We start from the raw sequence: 18,644 nt of genomic DNA on the forward strand, positions 1-18,644 counted from the left end.
GTATATATATATATATATATATATAAATTTTGAATCCAAATGGCTAAAAATAGATAGATAGATAGATAGATAGATAGATAGATAGATAGATAGATAGATAGATAGATAGATAGATAGATAGATAGATAGATAGATAGATAGATAGATAGATAAACATTTCCTGTTTAGGTATTTAGTTATATATATATATATATATATATATATATATATATATATATATATAGAGAGAGAGAGAGACTATTTGGAACCATATATTTAGTGAGGAAAAATGGTGATGTGTAATTGCTTTTGTATATAAATTTGGGTTTTATTTATTTATTTATTTACCTCTCCTATATAACTGCTTAGTAATTCCTAAAAACTTATTTTAGCTACTGACCTCATATGACACTCCACTGTCAGTCCCTGCATCCCAAGGGATGAGATCCTGGACCACTTTTTGAGCCCATCCACACTCTTTGGTACACAAGTCCTCTGCAGACAGACCCACGTTCCAGTCGGGACTGGGCCCCAACATGGTCAGGAAGGACATAAGGTGACGGGTTCGGTCAACCGAGAACTCCGCTGACGGCGCAGCCCGCCTGGGAGAGAAAATGAGAAATTATGATTTGGTAATGCTCTATCAGCCCCATGAAGCAACTAAATAAGATTTCGCCTAGGTGTACAATATCCACCGGGGTCATTTACCAGTCGAAATACAAGGCGGAACTTCTTCAAACATCAGATAAAGAACTATATGGATGTATATTATAATAAGGATTGCAGTGAGCAATTAATAAGTGCTTTATAGGGACTACGCGTTGCCGTCTGTCATGAGTTTCTAGCTGATTCCGACATCACACTGATATGAAAGCAAATTCTATGTAGAGAAGGTGACAAAAAAAACAGCTCTCGACAATGCAAAATAATGATTCACTGAAGCTTTCAAAAAAATTGTGAATTATTGTTAAAAATGAGATTCTTATTGTTCCGCCTCAGTACTCCAGCCTATGAGGAACAAAAATATCTGCTTGTTTCCCTTGATCTGATCTGATTGACGGCTAAACTAATTACAGGGATGTACAAATTAGAATTGAAACAATACTTAGTGTCATGTAGACAATTAGCAAGTCACTCTTTTGTTTTCCGCCAGTCATCGTTTTGACTTCCATGTAGTCATTTCTGTCCTTGAGCACTCTTGCTAATGATGGCCCCTGAATGCAAGTAACAGCCTTCATCCCCTCGGGAACGTGTGACTGGAGTCGACGCTCGGGCGCATTTTTCTCAGCAAGTACTAGAACTCTGACATTTATCTTCAGCACCACCTGGGCTCCACAAGGAGCCACTGACAGCAAAGGAGAGACGGGGCGAGGCTGGTCACACACACCAGCAAGGCGTTAATCACAGCGGACAACCTCAGCAAGCTGCGTTTGTTATTCCAAAATTCTTGTTCGCCTTGCCCCCGGCGCAGGCTATCTTCCTCGCAAGTATAAATTTAGGTGAAAATGTTTTATCAGTTTGTCGCTGAAAGGTGAGACAGGGATGGCGTAGATTCGCCACACCTTCCGCCGGGATCCCGTTTGATTATTAAAATAGCTGAATGCCAGACCAAACCAAATTTAATTCTAATGTCACGATTTGAATAAAATTCCCATCTTTCTTCAACACGGTCGGCGAATAGAAGTTCATTTCCATCCTCCCTGATTATTCAGCAGTCACTTTTTCGTACTCGCTGGGTCATTTGGATTGATCCCAGTCAATTGCGTACTGGGGTTCTTCGCCGTTTTTGCTGTCTAGACCTTTCCCCTCCAATCAAGGTGCAGTGACACAAAAGAGTATAAATTATATGTTTTATAACACATGGCCATTACATTTTCATTCTTCTATTAAAACTTTTTCTAGGATTTTGGTTGATCTATTCAACCTCAAGACTATTTGCGAAGTCAGAAATCATTCCTATTGGGTCGCAATCTCTTTTGTATTTTATCATCACAAAGTGCTCGATGGGTTTGAAGTCAGGGCTCTCGCGTTCTTACACACCAAACTCATAGAAGTGTCTTGGAAACAGAAACTCTTTCCACAAACTGTTCCCATTAAGTTGGATATTGGGTCTTTCCCACAATGAAGTAAATAGTTCTTGACAACCACAGTTTGACAGAGTGAATTAAAGTTTTGTGCACAGCAGGAACAGTGATTGGCACTAAAACTAAACTCTAAATTCAAAAGTGTAATGCCGCACATGTGGTCAAAACAAATGATGTGCCACCAAATACTGACAACTCAACTGAACCTAAATAAATTGGCTAAATTTTCTCATACATACATACTGTTACTGATTATTCTTATGTCTGTGTAATATCACTTAATCAAAACTTTTTGTAACATTTAATCCTACACAAGAAGTGAAGTATGTGTGATTATTGCTGATATCGGATTGCACCAATATTGATATGAGCAATATCGGATTGAAAGTAAAAAAGTGGGACATCCCAAGCAAACATCATTACATATCACATACAAAGATAATATAAAGTTGTGAGGCTTCTCAATTCTATTTCTCGGTTGGTTGAGGAACGGACCCCATTTTTTAGTATTTTTATTTTGTAATTGTCCATGGCTATGATGGATCCAGCTCATTTTGATGATTTGCTTTTCTTCCTTCATCTGCTATCACACCCATTTTTTTTTTTTTTTCTGTTTGCAATCGATGAAGGATGAAACCATTAATTGGCTGCGTGTAAGCTAATTGTTCCTGCTGGATATCCTGGCCTCTGCTCCTGGCAATTTAATATCCTTTGGAGATTAAAGTCATCGGCCTTTTGGTCTGGGACCAAATAACATTGCACAGGTTGTTACCGTTGAAGTTCTTTGCAATCGGAGCCAATAAGCATCTTGGTTTTTTTTCTCATGAATAAGAGATTAGATACCTTCAGGGGCTAACGAACACCAAGAATGCGGCAGACGGCACTTTCAGGGATGGGTTTGTACTTATCAGCAAGTATTGCTTCCAAGTTGGAAGATTCTTAACGGGTCTCGAAAAATATAGGTCATACTGAACCATGTCTTTGAATGTGATGGTTCAACCAGCATGTCAATGTTTTCATTTATCAATCAAATCCGTTAATTCATTTTCGTCAAAATCATATAATTTCAAACAGTGCTTTTCTGGTCAATTTTCTATCTATCTATCTATCTATCTATCTATCTATCTATCTATCTATCTATCTATCTATCTATCTATCTATCTATCTATCTATCTATCTATCTATCTATCTATCTATATCTATCTATCTGTCTGTCTGTCTGTCTGTCTGTCTGTCTGTCTGTCTGTCTGTCTGTCTGTCTGTCTGTCTGTCTGTCTGTCTGTCTGTCTGTCCATCTATCTATTTCCCCCACAAGGAAGAATAGAAAATCCAACTGTCATCATCATAAAACCTTGGTAGCCTCGTAGTCAATTTCTCAACCGAAAAATCAATAAAACAGTCACTTTTTTGGATTAAATGTTATAAAGTAGCCAAAAAAACGGGAAAAAATTGAATGCCCAGTATTAATCGCTTGGTCTTCCGAGATTTGTTGAAGTCTCATATATATTGGTGGGGGGGGTGGGGCACTGAAACCTGAAGTTCATTTCCTACTTGACAAAATCCTACGACATTCATTCACTCCCACTGGTGGCTTTTGACGTAAAGCACCCATGTTAAATAGGAGGGCTGATGATGACGAGAAAGATGAAGAAGTGAGAGGACATTTACCATTTTATAGATCAACCCCACGTTTCCCTTCAACAACACACCTGTGTCTATCTACAGTTTCTTCTACTGTGTCATTATTGCGTGAACGAGCTGTCCTCACCATCGGAAGACAGTATCTTCCATCACCATTAGCTGCGTGATGAAAGCGTACTGTAGCCCTTTGACAACCTCTACAGTAAAACGCCGCTTGATAAGTGCGCCGCCCAATTACATCTGCGGGTGTCGAGTCCTAACAACTATCTCTATCTCTGACTCACTATCTTTAGGCGGAAAGCTCCAGAGAGGTTGTTAGTTTCATACCACAACCCCATCATAGCACAGCCCGCTGGTAATAATGTGACTGTCACGTTATTGTGGCTCACTGGTGACTCTTGAGTGGGAAGTAACTACCTTAAGACAAGACTTAGCGCCGTGGGCATCTCCAGACACAGAGAACTGGTGCAGCGGTGTAAATGGCACGCGATACTTACACGTTAAGTGGTTGCCAAGCCGGCCACTGCGCTTTCATCTTGATGACCGTCAGCACATCATCACCCTGCAAAAGTAAGACACAGTGTTAAACTATTCGATACCTCTGCTGAATGATTACGTTGGATCAGTGCAACGTATGAATAATACAAAACAATTACAGTGAGTTGCCCAGTACTGATGTTAAAAAAAAAAAACTAATAAAAATATGATAGCATCACCAGAGTTGCTAATGCTCTGATTTATTGAATTTCAGTGCAATAAATCTGACAAGTTGCAACAAGCATGGAAGACTAATCCTATTTCAAATTAAAGAGTTTCCTGTGAGGGAGAAAAATTTACTGGGACTGGAGGAGGGGATCTCACAAATCTAACCAAGTTATGAACTGGTGTTATGATGGCCTGTCTGAAATGTCTGCGGCGATCATTTTACAAGCACGGTCAGGACAGGGATTCTCTACCCAGTCTCACCCCTGGATTCACATCGCAACCTGCTTTAAAACGACCACGCTCACAGATTTATGCATATTGTACAACAAAGACGGGGTTGATTCTTTATTATAATTTTTCATCTTTACATTCACTAATTAAGTAATTTTGCATCACCAACTTTACAAGGTGCCTTCACTTTCCCACAAACTTTCAATTGGCTCTTTCAGAAATGGCTTCATCGAACACTGTCATGAGCAAGGCTTGGCCACAGCCAAGTGAGGCGTGGCCAGGCCACTGCTCTGGGCGGTGACACCTGTCACCAGTCACAGCTGTTTCACATTCTGACTGTAATTAGACAGGCATTTAAGTTGGACTTTTTTGTCACTTCATTTGCCAGTTCGTTGCCTTGTGTTAGTGAGTTGCATTCAGTGCCCGTGGGATTCTCCGCTTCTACGCATAAGTTAGAGTAACCCTGATTCTGTGCCCTTTTGTCTGATCTTGTCCTGCTGAGTTTGTTAGTTTGCCCCAGAGTCATCGGACCTTGCTGTATGTCTTTTGGATTGCGCCGAGCCTAGTGTTTCTGTGCCTCTGCCTTGTCGGACTGCTACACTCTGTTTTCTTCTTTTTCTTTCGGCCTGTCCCATTACGGGTCGCCACAGCATGTCATTTTTTCCATCCAAACCTATCTCGTGCATCCTCCTCACTCACACCCACTGTCTTCATGTCCTCCCTCACAACATCCATCAACCTTTTCTTTGGTCTTCCTCTCGCTCTTTTGCCTGGCAGCACCCTTCTACCAACATACTCCCTCTCTCGCCTCTGAACATGTCCAAACCATCAAAGTCTGCTCTCTCTAAGCTTGTCTCCAAAACATCCAACTTTGGCTGTCCCTCTCATGAGCTCTCTAATCGTATCCAACCTGTTCACACCGAGCGAGAACCTCATCATCTTCATTTCTGCTACCTCAAGTTCTGCTTCCTGTTGTTTATTCGGTGCCATCATCTCTAATCGGTACATCATGGCCGGCCTCACCACCGTTTTATAAACTTTGTGGACTGCCCAACTGTGTATGGAACCAGTTTCCGGAATAAACCACGTTGAACATTATGCCTCTGCCTCGAAGTCCTGCATTTGGGTCCGCCCCCGCACCGTTGGTTCTTGACAAACACTTTTAATATCCCATGTCAGGTCAGTCTACTGAATCAGATCAATGTAGCATTGCTTTAACACCACCACCAAATTGACTATATTAGAACTCCTTTGGGACAAATCTAAGACCTTTTTTTTTTTTTTACATGACCACTTGGTCAATTGATTTGGGCCACACCCTACAGTAATTTGTTAACCAATGAACTCCATCCGTGTGGGGTGTGGGGGAATTGAATTTGATTTAAAAAATTCTAAAGGGAGCTAGCCTGGAAGCCTGCTATTTTGGTTCACATTAATTCAAGAGATGATAGTTTTGCTACACAAAGGAATATCGGGGAGAGAGAAACAGGTCTGTCAAAAGAACACACCGAGAGGATCCGGCAATGTCAAAAGCCTTGCTGAAAATGACGAGGATATATAGTTTACTCCTCAAGTTGCCTCTTGCACAACCAAATGAAATGTCAGGGGGTGATTCAGTTGCCAAAAAGGAAAATCTCATGTTCTGCACTTTTACGAGACATTTTCTGGTCAACATGTTGCTTTTACAATCATTAATCAATGTGTCGTGCTTTGTTTACCAGATTTACAGAAGATATCAATTCACAATAAATAATAATATTTCATTAAAATCCTCCCTGCTTGATAATAATATGGACATAGATGATTCTGGACTCCCGCAAGTGTACCGAGTTTTCACTATGTCTATCATAAATGACAAAATGCGCATACAAGTAATATATCGTATATAAAGTCACATCACTTTGATATGAGGTTTAATGATTTGTATCATCCAGAGTTATGGATTTAATGAAACACTAGACAACACCTCATTACCTTCTTTGCACAGACGGTCAAGCCTGTGATCGCATTGACCATTAAAAATGATTACAGAGTAACTCCCTTGTATTTATTAAAACCATTAATCAAGAAAATTGTGCTGATTAAAAATGGAATCATATACCTCTCAGTAGTAAACATCATGACATAAAAACAACAAAGCAATATTCCTATGCTTCGAATGAATTTTTTTCCCCAATTAAGATTCAAACAAAATAAATATAAAATGTTCTGTGTAGCTTTTTTCTTTTTTTCTGCATCTCTTCATGAAAATATTTAGGCCTTCGTATACAGGCATAGACCGTATACTGTACGTTACCTTCCTACAACAAAACAACAATGTTTACTGTGACTATCTTCGACCTAGTAATGATGAAGATAATATATAGACATCTGCTATTATCAATAAAATGGCAAAAAGATGTTGTCTTTGTTTATTTAAAAGCAGATATGACGTGAAGTGTGCTGACGTAGACTTCACCAAAGAGCGATTATTATCTTACCTTGTCCGACTGAAGGCTTTGCAGAATTTGTGTGCAGGCCTTCATGTGCTAATGCAGTTATTCAAATATTGACTGATCTGCGAGACCATTTCAATCGTGTTTTGGAGCTGGCCCGGCGGTATACGCACTGCTAATGCTACAAATCCCAAAATGCTTTGCTAGTGTGTTGACGGATCAGTCGAGACCGATAAGGTGTCATTAGCACTCATGAGCAACGATGCTATCAGTCTCCTTGGGAAAATTTACACCTCCTCTTCCCAAAAATGGCCAAATGAAAGATAGAAAAGAAAAGCTTTCAGCATAGGTGGGAGGCAGATTATCTCTTCACAAATTCTAAATGACTGAACAGTTTATCGTGTGTGGAGAGCCAGCGTGGCTGGAACAAAATAATATATCATATATTTATACGATAGCACGGTCAGGACTGTTAAGAGCCAAAATGTTGGATTTTCAATATGGAAGATTCTTGTTTTTATGAGTTACTATGTTGGCCTTATTTTAAATTCCCATTAAAAAGGATCTCAAAAGGCATGTAGTTTATCGACTGTAATTTCCGGGGTACAGAGCGCACCTGTTATAAGCCTCACCCAGTACATTTGTAAAGGAAATACCATTTGGTACATACATACGCCGCAGCTGTGTAAAAGCCGCGAGTGCCCGCATTGAAACACGAGATATTTACAAAGAAAGACGGTACACAGTGAGTTTAATGCGAGCGCTACTGCGCTAACGTTAACGCGAGCATCACGCTAATGCTAGCGCAGCGCTAAAAGGGCCAGACCGGTTAAAATCACTTCCTCGGCACATACATCCCACCAGTCTTACTCTTACCTTTTCTGCTCGAGTGCCCCCTTGTGACCGCTACAAAAAATGCACAAATTAGCCGCATTACCGCATAAACCGCATAGTTGAAAGCGTGTGAAAAAAGTCCTGGCTTATAGGCAGGAAATTACGGTATTGAAATAATATGCTCCAGCTCCCCGTGCCCCTTGTGAGGATAAGCAGCTCAGAAAACGGGTGAGACAGTGGGTGTGGCACATTTTCAACTGGTCGCACATCACGACCCACAATACAACTCATTGTTTATGTGATTTATATTTCCATTTTTCCCAAAATGCAATCACTCAATAGCTGCTAATTTGGTGAGCTCTTTTTTTTTTCTGATCTTTTGAGGAGTCAAAAACTTTTTGTTTTGTTTTGTTTCCCTCTTTTGTCACTCCCGGGCTGTTTATTTTGGCTTTCTTCAGTCTCGAAGGACACGAAAGGCGCGTTACTAATGCCCCTAAATTGGATTTTTGCTCTCTGTATCATCCAATGATTATAAGTAAGCCGACCTCACTGCCGCCAGAGGTCTGGAGCAACGTCCCTGGCGCTTCATGCTATATGGTTTTAATTATCAGCGTTGCTTTTGTCAATTGAATATAGAGCCAAGTTGGTTGCGTTTTCCAAGGGGAATTATCAGAAGCTTTGTCTGTATTATTACAACAAGTACCAGAAGAATTATTTCAGACATTTTAAGGGTTTTTCAGTAGTTTCCTTGTTTTTTTTTATTTTTTATAATTATATATATTATATATATAATAATTTATTGCATAAATGAGATTTTTGACACTTTGTTCCCATTGCATCACAATGCAAATGAACCAAATAAATTATCATTATTTTGTTCCATTAAAATTAACTAATTAAAATTAATGTGTTGGGAATGCGGGAGGAAGATCTGGTTCCCACAATTCCTGACTGTGAGACATATACTAGCTAACCAAAGTGGTTCCTTTATTAAAAAAAAAAAATCAGCTATTTTTTTTTGTCTGCTAATTTTTGTATCTGCCCATCTGGGTATACATTCACATTTTAATTTGTACAGTAAAACAAGAGCATCTTGTAAAGTAAAGCAAGGGCATTTGTCACCATCAGGGATCCATGTATTTTTAATCATTGATCTAAATGTATAATCTTAAGCATGATCTTAAATTATGAGTACCAAGATCGCATATTTGAAGATAATCACATTTCAAAAACAGTTTAGCCAAACATTACATCACGTGCTGAATAACAAAGCCACTTTCCGTTTTACTGGAGTTGAACACTGATAATTAATCACCATGTTTCGGACGTTAAACAGCTCTGATGGATTTGAAATACATTACGCACTTGGGAGGCAGTATCCATTCGTGGCATGATGCAACAAGAGTTCCAAGACCAATTTAGCTGAAGTCTAGCAGCCAAAACATAGCCCCACAAAAGAAAAAGCGCAACATTGCTGTGTATAGAAAGAAAGAAAGAAAGATGAGCTACGTGCGTTCACATCATCAGTAACGAGTGGAGTGCAGGATGCTTGTTCGCTTAGCCCACGGGGAGACATTTTGCCTCGCAGTCTCGCTTTGAAGCGCCGCTTTAAAACATCTCGACGCAGGGCTCGGCGCAAAATGAGAACAGTTACTGTGAGCATCTGGCATGGCTGTGGCGGCGTTTACATCTGGTTAATACATTTATGACTGACTGGAGTCCTGCTGGGACCTTTGTCCTTTTATGTGTGTGATTCAGCAAGGCAAATTATTTGGATATTCGTTGTCACCAGGAGGGCATAAAATTAATGCTCATAAAAGGGATGTAGTGAAATATTGGCATTGGATGGGAAATATGTAAGATAAATGAAGGCTTTGAACGAGTGTCTTGGAACATTGGAATTGTGTGTGACACGTTCTCTTACATATAAAGGGCTAAGGTAATAATATTCACGGTAATTTCTGGCATACAAGCCGCGACTTCTTTCCCACGCTTTCAACCCTGCGGTTTACGCGCTGATGCGGTTAGTTTGTGCATTTTTTCAAGCGGCCACAAGGGTGCACTCGAGCGGAAAAGGTAATAATGAGACCGGTGGAATATATGTGCTGAGGAAGTGACTTTTACTAGCCCCGTTAGTGCTGCGCTGGCGTTAGGGCTGTGCTAGCGTGTTGCTGCTGTGTTACTGGCGTGTGTCAGTGATATTTACCATTATGTTTTATTTTAACCGGCCCTGTTAGCGTTAGCATTAGTGCTACCTTGATGCTAGCATTAGCGCTGTGCTGGCGTGTTGCTGCTGTGTTACTGGCGTGTGTCAGAGCGTTAGCACTCGCGCGGTGCTAGCGTTAGTGTGCTTTAACGCGGCACGAGCGTTAGCACTAGCATTAGCTTCAAGTTTCTAGCGTTAAACTCTTTCTGTGTACCGTCTTTGTAAATATCTTGTGTTTCAATGTGGGTTTCAATGTGGGCACTGGCGGCTTTTACACAGCTGCGGCGTATGTATGTACCAAATGGTATTTCCTTTACATATACACTCGGTGAGGCTTGTAACCAGGTGCGCTCTGTAGGCTGGAAATTATGAAATCTTGAGATTTCTATAGAGGCGAAATGGTGAATGACGAGTTAGCACGTCTGCCTCACACTCCTGAGGATCTGGTTCCAAATCCTGGCCCCGCCTGTGTGGCGTTTGCATTTTCTCCCCGTTTTCTCCAGGTACTCCGGTTTCCTCCCACATCCCAAAAACTTGCATCATAGGTTGATTGAAGACTCTAATTTACCTTTAAGTGTGTATGTGTGCACAAATTGTTTTTTTTCTATGTGCCCTACAATTCGCTGGTGACTAGTTCAGGGTGGACACGGTCTCTCGCCCAAAAATAGCTGGGATAGGGTCCAGCACTTCCATAACCCTTGTGAGGATAATACGGAGCAGAAAATTGTGTGTTGAAAATGTGCAAAGATAGAAAACTAGATTGTACTCTATTGAGTTAATAAAGAGGTTCAACAGTTTTTCATTACTTCATTTGTCCTGATTTTTAGCTACAACGAGCTCCTGTGACGTGCTTCGATCTCCCGCATGAGTTGCACCGTATAAGAATATCCATCCATTTAATCACACCTAGGGGCAATTTAGAGTGTCTAATTAATGTTGCATGTTTTTGTGATGTGGGAGGAAACTGGAGTGCCAGGAGAAAACCCACGCAGGCACAGGAAGAACATGCAATCGCCACACAGGCAAGTCCGGGATTGAACCCGGGACCTCAGAACTGTGAAGCCAACGCTTTCCAGCTCATCCACTGTGCCTCCCGAGTTGCACCATATAAGAAAAAATAAATGTCATTTTCATGCGTGTGATTTGTGTCGTCATGAATCCTTTATTGACACAAAGGCTGATTACATCCAAGCTTGTGCATTAATCGCCTTTCCGACGCCTACCTTGTCCCGCACTGAAAGTCATTCTGAGTTTGCACATGGGTGTTTTGGTCACTGAGGGAAAGCACTTTTTATGGAGTCTCGGGCATCAGAGTGGATCAGAGAAAGGTAAGACGGCAAAAAGACTCATCTGAAATATTTGAAGGATGATGTAAGTGGTGGTTGTACTTTCATTGTTTGGCGATGTGTCCGCTGCATGCACCACATACACAGATCGGCGAAACAGTTGACAAGTGTGATTCAGAAGCTTGGTGATGCCACAAGGGAAAGTCCTGTACAAATTATGCTTTTACGTCATCATTATGGGAGCTCATTTTTCTCTTCATATTCTAGGTTTCTAGTCGGCACTCAACTGGTCATAACGCCCTAACTCTACCCAAACTAACTATTATTTTTTACAGTACTTTGTGGTACCGCAGACCTATTTTGTACTCTTGGGGACAACGATAGACCGCCATTATTGTTGGATTTTATTCACATTTTCTAAATTGTTAGTCGCTTTGGTTTTCCCCTGGAACGATGCAATGTGCCAGTTTTCAGTGCCATCACCCACCTCTCTGCCCACCCCATCCCAGATAATGAAAAAATAGACATGCAGTGCGTGGGTGGTTTCACCCTGACAGGGGCACGTCATTGCATGACAGCTCACAGTGTTAACAGAATAATGACCGGGTGGAGATGTTTTGGAGCACAGGTGTCAAACTCAAGGCCCGGGGGGCCAGATCTGGCCTGCTACATAATTTTACGTGGCCCGCAAAGGCAAATCACATGTGGTAACTTCCAGGACTCTTCCTAAAATCTGTACCAAAATTCCATGTATAAATATGATGAGGTGATTCAAGATTTTTATGGTTTCACAGTCATAACAGCCCTCTAAGGGAAACCGTAACAATAATGTGGCCTGCGACAAAAATGAGTTTGATACTCCTGTTTTAGGGTTTCCTCAATTTAACTTTGTTGTTAAGAGGGAAGGCCAAGCTTTAGTAATAAAAACACTAAGCAGCATTAGACAGGCCACAAATCACTAACAAAACAAGCGATGACCAGAGACCGAATGAGAGCATAATTAGTTTTATTGACTAAATGTTGTAACTACTGAGAAATATTGTCATTTACTGATGTGTTGTCGAGCTAGTGAGTGTTAAGCAAACCAAAGTGATGAGAAGAAGATGGACACATCAACGTTGCATTGTAAGCAATCCTTTCTGATGAAAAAATTAAAGTTTTTGGGGAAATCTCAAATGAAGAAAGTGCTCGAAGTTAAGCAGAAGATCAGAAAATTGCCAACAATGAAAGGTACCAATTGATCTAAGTAGAAGTTGGATAAAATACACTCTAGAACCTGTAAGACGTTATATAATTCAGCTACTTCATAGTATACAGCAGGGGTCACCAACATGGTGCCCGCGGGCGCATGGGTGCCCACGAGGACCACTTAAGGTGCCTGTGAGCCATATTCCAAAAATAGCAAAATTGTTATTATTATGATTTGTGCTTTCAATTTTGAATCTGACATGCTTACATGAATGAAAATTTTAAAATAATGTCATATAATATAAAAAAATTAAATGAAATTACTTTACGTAGTGTATAATGATTTCTGACTCTGAAGTTTTCTGCAAACAGCTCATGTAGCCCTTCATACTATCGGTACTCACAAAGTATCCCTCAGCTTCAAAAAGTTCGGAGACCCCTGGTGTACAGTGTCGGAACTATGCCTTTAATTCGTTCCTTGGCCTCATCACATCTCAAATCAGCTTAAATGCCATTAATCTGTTCCAATCCCTCCCAAAACCACCACCATTTTTTCTTACGTTTTAATGTAAAACATTTTAAAAGGCGCAATTACACCCTGCCCAGAGAGTGCAGTGTAGCTTTCCCCGCTCAGCAGCTCTGACAATGGGGACGCTGGAAGGCTTACCTAACCAGCGAGACCCCAGCGGACGCTGCGCTCACTTTCCAGCGCTTCTTAATAGCACAATCAGCCCAACACGGACTTGTGTGCCGCTCCGCAGCGGTGGACGGCGTCCCATCCTCGCCTCTCTGATTTGATTGTGGCATGTACACAAGCTCCCACACTTCCTCCTACGTGCCCATCTCCTTGTTATCGTTGATATCCATCTAATATGTAGAGCGTTTGAGTGATGAGAAAAGAAATGACATGTACGGTTGAGGCAATGTTTTGTAAGAATTGGAGGCTTCATTCAAACAAACAAATGATCAAATAACAACAATTTGTTAATGGTAAAGATGTTAATGGAAGCATGACTTAATCAATGAGTTCTGAGACCTGTCTGTACATGCACCTGTTCATCAAACGTGGAGCCTCTAAACATATGGAAATCAAGAATTCTCTGTAATCCTTGGTGAAGTTATAGGCACAGCTTGAAAAGAATGATTGAATCAATTAGAGGAGACTAAAAGGATACTCTGTTATCTTGGAGGGGAAAAAAAATCATACCGCATAACTAATTTCCATCCAGTCCAAACGAGTGCAGTGAACCTTAATTTGCAATGCTTGATTTAACATTTGTAATTCCCTCTTAGGTGAGTGGCGACATTCACACTGGCATGATCACAAAAACAGATTCGTAGTGTGTTAATAATGTCCGCTTGTTACACTAACACGGAACAGTTTATTATGAAATCGGGTGAAAAGAGACCACTGTCGATGGGAGATGAATATCAAAAGGTTTTCCAATGATAAGTTTAGTAGAATAAGTAAAAAGTGGAGTTGAAGTCACAGTAAACGCACTTTTGAAACTCATTAGCCTTGTAACATAATTTCCAAAGCAATGTTTAACCTTTGTTTACCAAATCACTAATGAGCAGACACTTTTCAGATTTGGGTTTTAATTGCACATACACAACAAAGGTTCTACAAATTTGACAAAAACAGGCGGGAATAGAATAATTCGATCCTCATGCATTTTAAAGTAAAAAGTGGTAATACAGTTGTGACTCGGCTCTGCAGTTTTTCATGATAGGAGCCGTCATTCCGGTTTGATTTCTTTTACATTTTTGACTTGCTAGCTAAAACTTGCAATAAGAGTGCTGTACGTTGATGGTTTATTCATCCATCCATTTTCTTTTGCCGCTTATCCTCATGAGGGTCGCGGGGAGTGCTGGAGCCTATCCTGTCAACGGGCCAGAGGCGGGGTACACCCTGAACTAGTTGCCAGCCAATCCCAGGGCACGTAGAGACAAACAGCCACACTCACAATCACACCTAGGGGCAATTTTGTGTGTTCAATTAATGTGGGATGTTTTTTGGGATGTGGGAGGAAACCGGAGTGCCCGGCGAAAACCCACGCAGGCCCGGGGAGAACATACAAGCTCCACACAGCGGGGGGGCCAGGATCGAACCCGGGTCTTCAGAACTCTGAGGCCAACACTTTACCAGCTGCACCACCGGGCCGCCTTTATTATTTACTATAAATGATAATTATTTGTATTTATTATTTTTACAAGCATGGCCCTCCCAGTGCACAAATCCCATCCGAGCCCCTGGACTCTTAAAGGGAGTGAGTCATCTTTTATAAAGGATTTTGCCACTTGACAGCAATCAGGAGAGAGGGCACAATTAGTTCCGGTATGTTGCTTCAAAGCCAATATTAATAACTGAAAGAAGTTCTGTTCCGTTTTGACCCTGAATAATAATGAGGCCAACAGTAAATATTGCAAAACTGTTATTTTCTCCCCAAACATTTGGTAACTAAAAGGTTCCCCTGGAAAACCAAGTCGAATGTATTCATTCTGTTGTATTATACATCTTTTCTCTCTTTAATTCAAGGCAGCTCATTGTTAATATCGCAGAGAAATATCATTTTGTTTTGGGATAATCGTTTTATTGCAGAACAACAGCACGTCCATCACTCAGGCTAGTAAAAGTGGGAGGACACTCGCATTAAGCAGGAGCAGCTGCGGCTTCTTCCTTTCCACATTCCCTGTGGAATATCTTCCTCGGCACATCTTCACATAATCACCATGTTAAAAAGATCATTAGTGCTAATTACCATGCAAATACCTCTGTTATTTCTTCCTGCCGATTAATATTATTTGGAGAGCTTATTACCTTGGAGCGCTGAACCATGCAAATAAACTCCAGAGTATCTAACACATTACTATATTAAAAAAGACCTGACATCCTGTTTGTCTTTGTGGCTTAACACACGCGCACACGCACACAAAAAGCTCATTTTTCCCCGAAGACAAATAGTAAACAACTCTGCTGATTTGCGTGCACTTGGCAGGACAACTAAAAGGATTTGGCACAGCCCGCAGATAGCCGAGTACTTATCCAAAGCGATCAAATATCCCTACGGATGGCACAATTATGTGGAATTATTGGATGCTTTCTGCCTATAAGCCAAGGTCTGACTTGGTCTAAAGACTTCTTTTCTCCGGATGAGCTAGACGCTCCTCTGATGTGTGATCAAAGTTACGCTCGGGCATCTCTGATCCCTTCTGTCACAGCACAATCTCCTATTAATAGACACCCAATTGGTGCAAAATTCCAACGGGATGCAAGCTAGCTGTTATCAGCGCCTCGCGCAAAGGTTTGCACCGCCTTGGGGCGTTAATTAAATCTCCACTGACATTCCCTCCCGCTGCCCCGCAGAACAAGCTGCAGTCGAATCGAGCGGAGACGTTCTCATCACGCCGGATTTTGCTCAAGAGAGGTCGGTAGAACATTTCCTGAGAAGTAGGTCGGTTCGGAAGCGGCCACTCGCTTTATGGAGGGTCGGGAATTGATTTTGTGAGCGTGGTCAAACCTCGGTGGCGATCGCCGAGCCTTGAAGTGCAGTCGGGAGCATCTGCTGTGTTGTCTGGCACTCACGCATGGAGGCTCACAACCTAAGGCCTCTGCACGCAAGCGTGCCCGCTCACACGTACACGCAACCTCCACACGCACGGCCCGGCAATAAGGTGTTATTACAGAATGGAGCAAGCGGCCTTTAATGACCCAGTTTAAACTGTTTGCCACTCCCCGTGCCTTTCCTCCAATTTAATAACCTCCTTTCTATATTGCACAATACTTGTTCCGCTCAAAAATCGATGGTCGCTGACTTTTTGTGGGCCACCATTAAGCGTTTCCTACCAGCTCAGATTCAACCTCGCTGTTATTCCAAGTATGTGCCACACACGGGATGCCAATTGTGAAAAGCATCCCCGGCGCCATGCAGCAGAATACATGAGAGTTTAATTAAGCCCAAAACTCACAGGAGACATAAACTCTGCGTTACCTTTAAGAGAAAATATGCATCACGTAAACAAGAATACGTCGCTTTGCATAAATATACGCGAGATCACAGATATGTAAATATGTTCTCTTCGTTACACTAAATGATATGTGTGAAGGATGTTTTCAATCTAAAAAAAAATAACAGTTAAGATGGTCTACATTGTTAGGATGAAAATGTCCTAAAATTACAATGGGAAGAATGAAAATTCAAATTGAAATATCTCCTTATTATACAGTGTAGCGTAGTATCCAAACAAAATTGTCACGACCCATTGGAACGGAGGTAGGACCCAAATGCAGGAGTACGCATTGGCAATTCGGGAAAAATGTTTATTATTCCAAGGTCGAGGATCGGGCTGGCAGTCAGGTACAGCAGCGATAGTCTGGACGTCGGGCGTAGAGAGCAGGTCCGTGGGCAGGCAGGGGTCGGTACACAGTTACGCTTTCTTAGTATGTGACGTCACGTGACTAAGAAAGTGTAACTGGATTGGTTGGTTGTTAGACGGTGAATTTTGTGTGTCTCGATGATCCTAGGAGCTAAGTTGTCTGGGGCTTCGTGCCCCTGGTAGGGTCACCCATGGCAATCAAGTCCTAGGTGAGGGACCAGACAAAGTACGACTCCAAAACCCCTATGATGACTACAAAAACTGGATCTTCATTTCCCTTGTCACACAGGGGCCCCCCTCTGGAGCCAGGCCTGGAGGTGGGGCTCGAAGGAGAGCACCTGGTGGCCGGGCCTGCACCCATGGGGCTCGGCCGGGCACAGCCCGAAAGGGTAACGTGGGCACCCCTTCCCATGGGCTCACCACCTGTGAGATGGGCCGGAGTTGTCGGGTGCGATGTGAGATGGGTGGTGGCCAAAGGTGGGGACCTTGGCGATCCAATCCCCGGTTACAGAAACTAGCTCTAATGTCACCTCTTTGGCAGGGAAGGAGCCCGAGTTGGTGCGTGAGGTCGAGAAGTTCCGTCTAGATATAGTCGGACTTGCCTCTACGCACCACTTGGGCTCTGGCACCACTCCTCTTGAGAGGGGTTGGACTCTGTTCCACTCTGGAGTTGCCCACGGGGAGAGACGTCGAGCAGGTGTGGGTATACTTATTGCCCCCCGACTTGGGGCCTGTATGTTGGGTTTTACCTCAGTGGATGAGAGGGTAGCCTCCCTCCGCCAGCAGGTATGGGGACGGGTCCTGACTGTTGTTTGTGCTTATGCACCAAAGGGCTGTGCAGAGTACCCACCCTTTTTGGAGTCCTTAGAGCGAGCGCTGGAGAGCGCCCCCTCTGGCGACTCCATCATTCTGCTGGGGGACTTCATTTCCTAAGTTGGCAATGACAGTGAGACCTGGAAGGGCGTGATTTGAAAGAACGCCCCCCCCTTCCCGATCAGAACTCGAGTGGTGTTGTGTTATTGGACTTCTGTGCTCATCATGGATTGTCCATAAAAAATAAAAAAAAAAACAATGTTCAGGCATAAGGGTGTTCACATGTTTACTTGGCACCAGGACACCCTAGGTCGCAGTTCGATGATCGACTTTATGGTCGTGTCATCGGACTTGCGAGCACACGGGTGAAGAGAGGGGCGGAGCTGTCAACTGATCACCACCTGGTGGTGAGTTGGCTCCGATGGTGGGGGAAGACACCAGTCCGACGTGGCAGGCCCAAACTTATTGTGAGGGTCTGCTGGGAATGGCTGGCAGATTCCCCTGTCAGAAGGATTTTCAACTCCCACCTCTGAAAGAACTTTGCTCATGTCCCAGAGGAGGTGGGGGACATTGAATCCGAGTGGACGATGTTCCGCACCTCCATTGCTGAGGCGGCCAACCGTAGCTGTGGCTGTCGGGTGGTCGGTGCCTGTCATGGCGGCAACCCACGAACACAATGGTGGACACCAACAGTGAGGGATGCTGTCAAGCTGAAGAAGGAGTCCTATCGGACATTTCTGGCCTGTGGGACTCCTGAGGCAGCTTATAGGTATCGGCTGGCGAAGCGGAATGCAGCTTCAGTGGTCGCTGAGGCAAAAACCTGGGCATGGGAGGAGTTCGGTGAGGCCTTGGTGAAGGACTTGAA

The 18,644-nt window shown here is 42.5% G+C and overlaps 1 protein-coding gene across 1 annotated transcript in view; it reads right to left on the reverse strand.

The window, feature by feature from the left end:
• Positions 1–18,644, reverse strand: part of spon1a (spondin 1a) — a 71,705-nt gene that overhangs the window by 16,672 nt on the left and 36,389 nt on the right. The window contains exons 7-8 of the mRNA XM_061814221.1: positions 4,202–4,266; positions 380–581 (exon numbers count right to left, since the gene is read on the reverse strand). Of these exons, the coding sequence (XP_061670205.1) occupies positions 380–581; positions 4,202–4,266 (267 nt within the window). The remainder of the gene's footprint in view (positions 1–379; positions 582–4,201; positions 4,267–18,644) is intronic.

This window comes from Syngnathoides biaculeatus, chromosome 3 (assembly GCF_019802595.1).
Source record: "Syngnathoides biaculeatus isolate LvHL_M chromosome 3, ASM1980259v1, whole genome shotgun sequence".
Classification (NCBI taxonomy): Eukaryota; Metazoa; Chordata; class Actinopteri; order Syngnathiformes; family Syngnathidae; genus Syngnathoides; species Syngnathoides biaculeatus.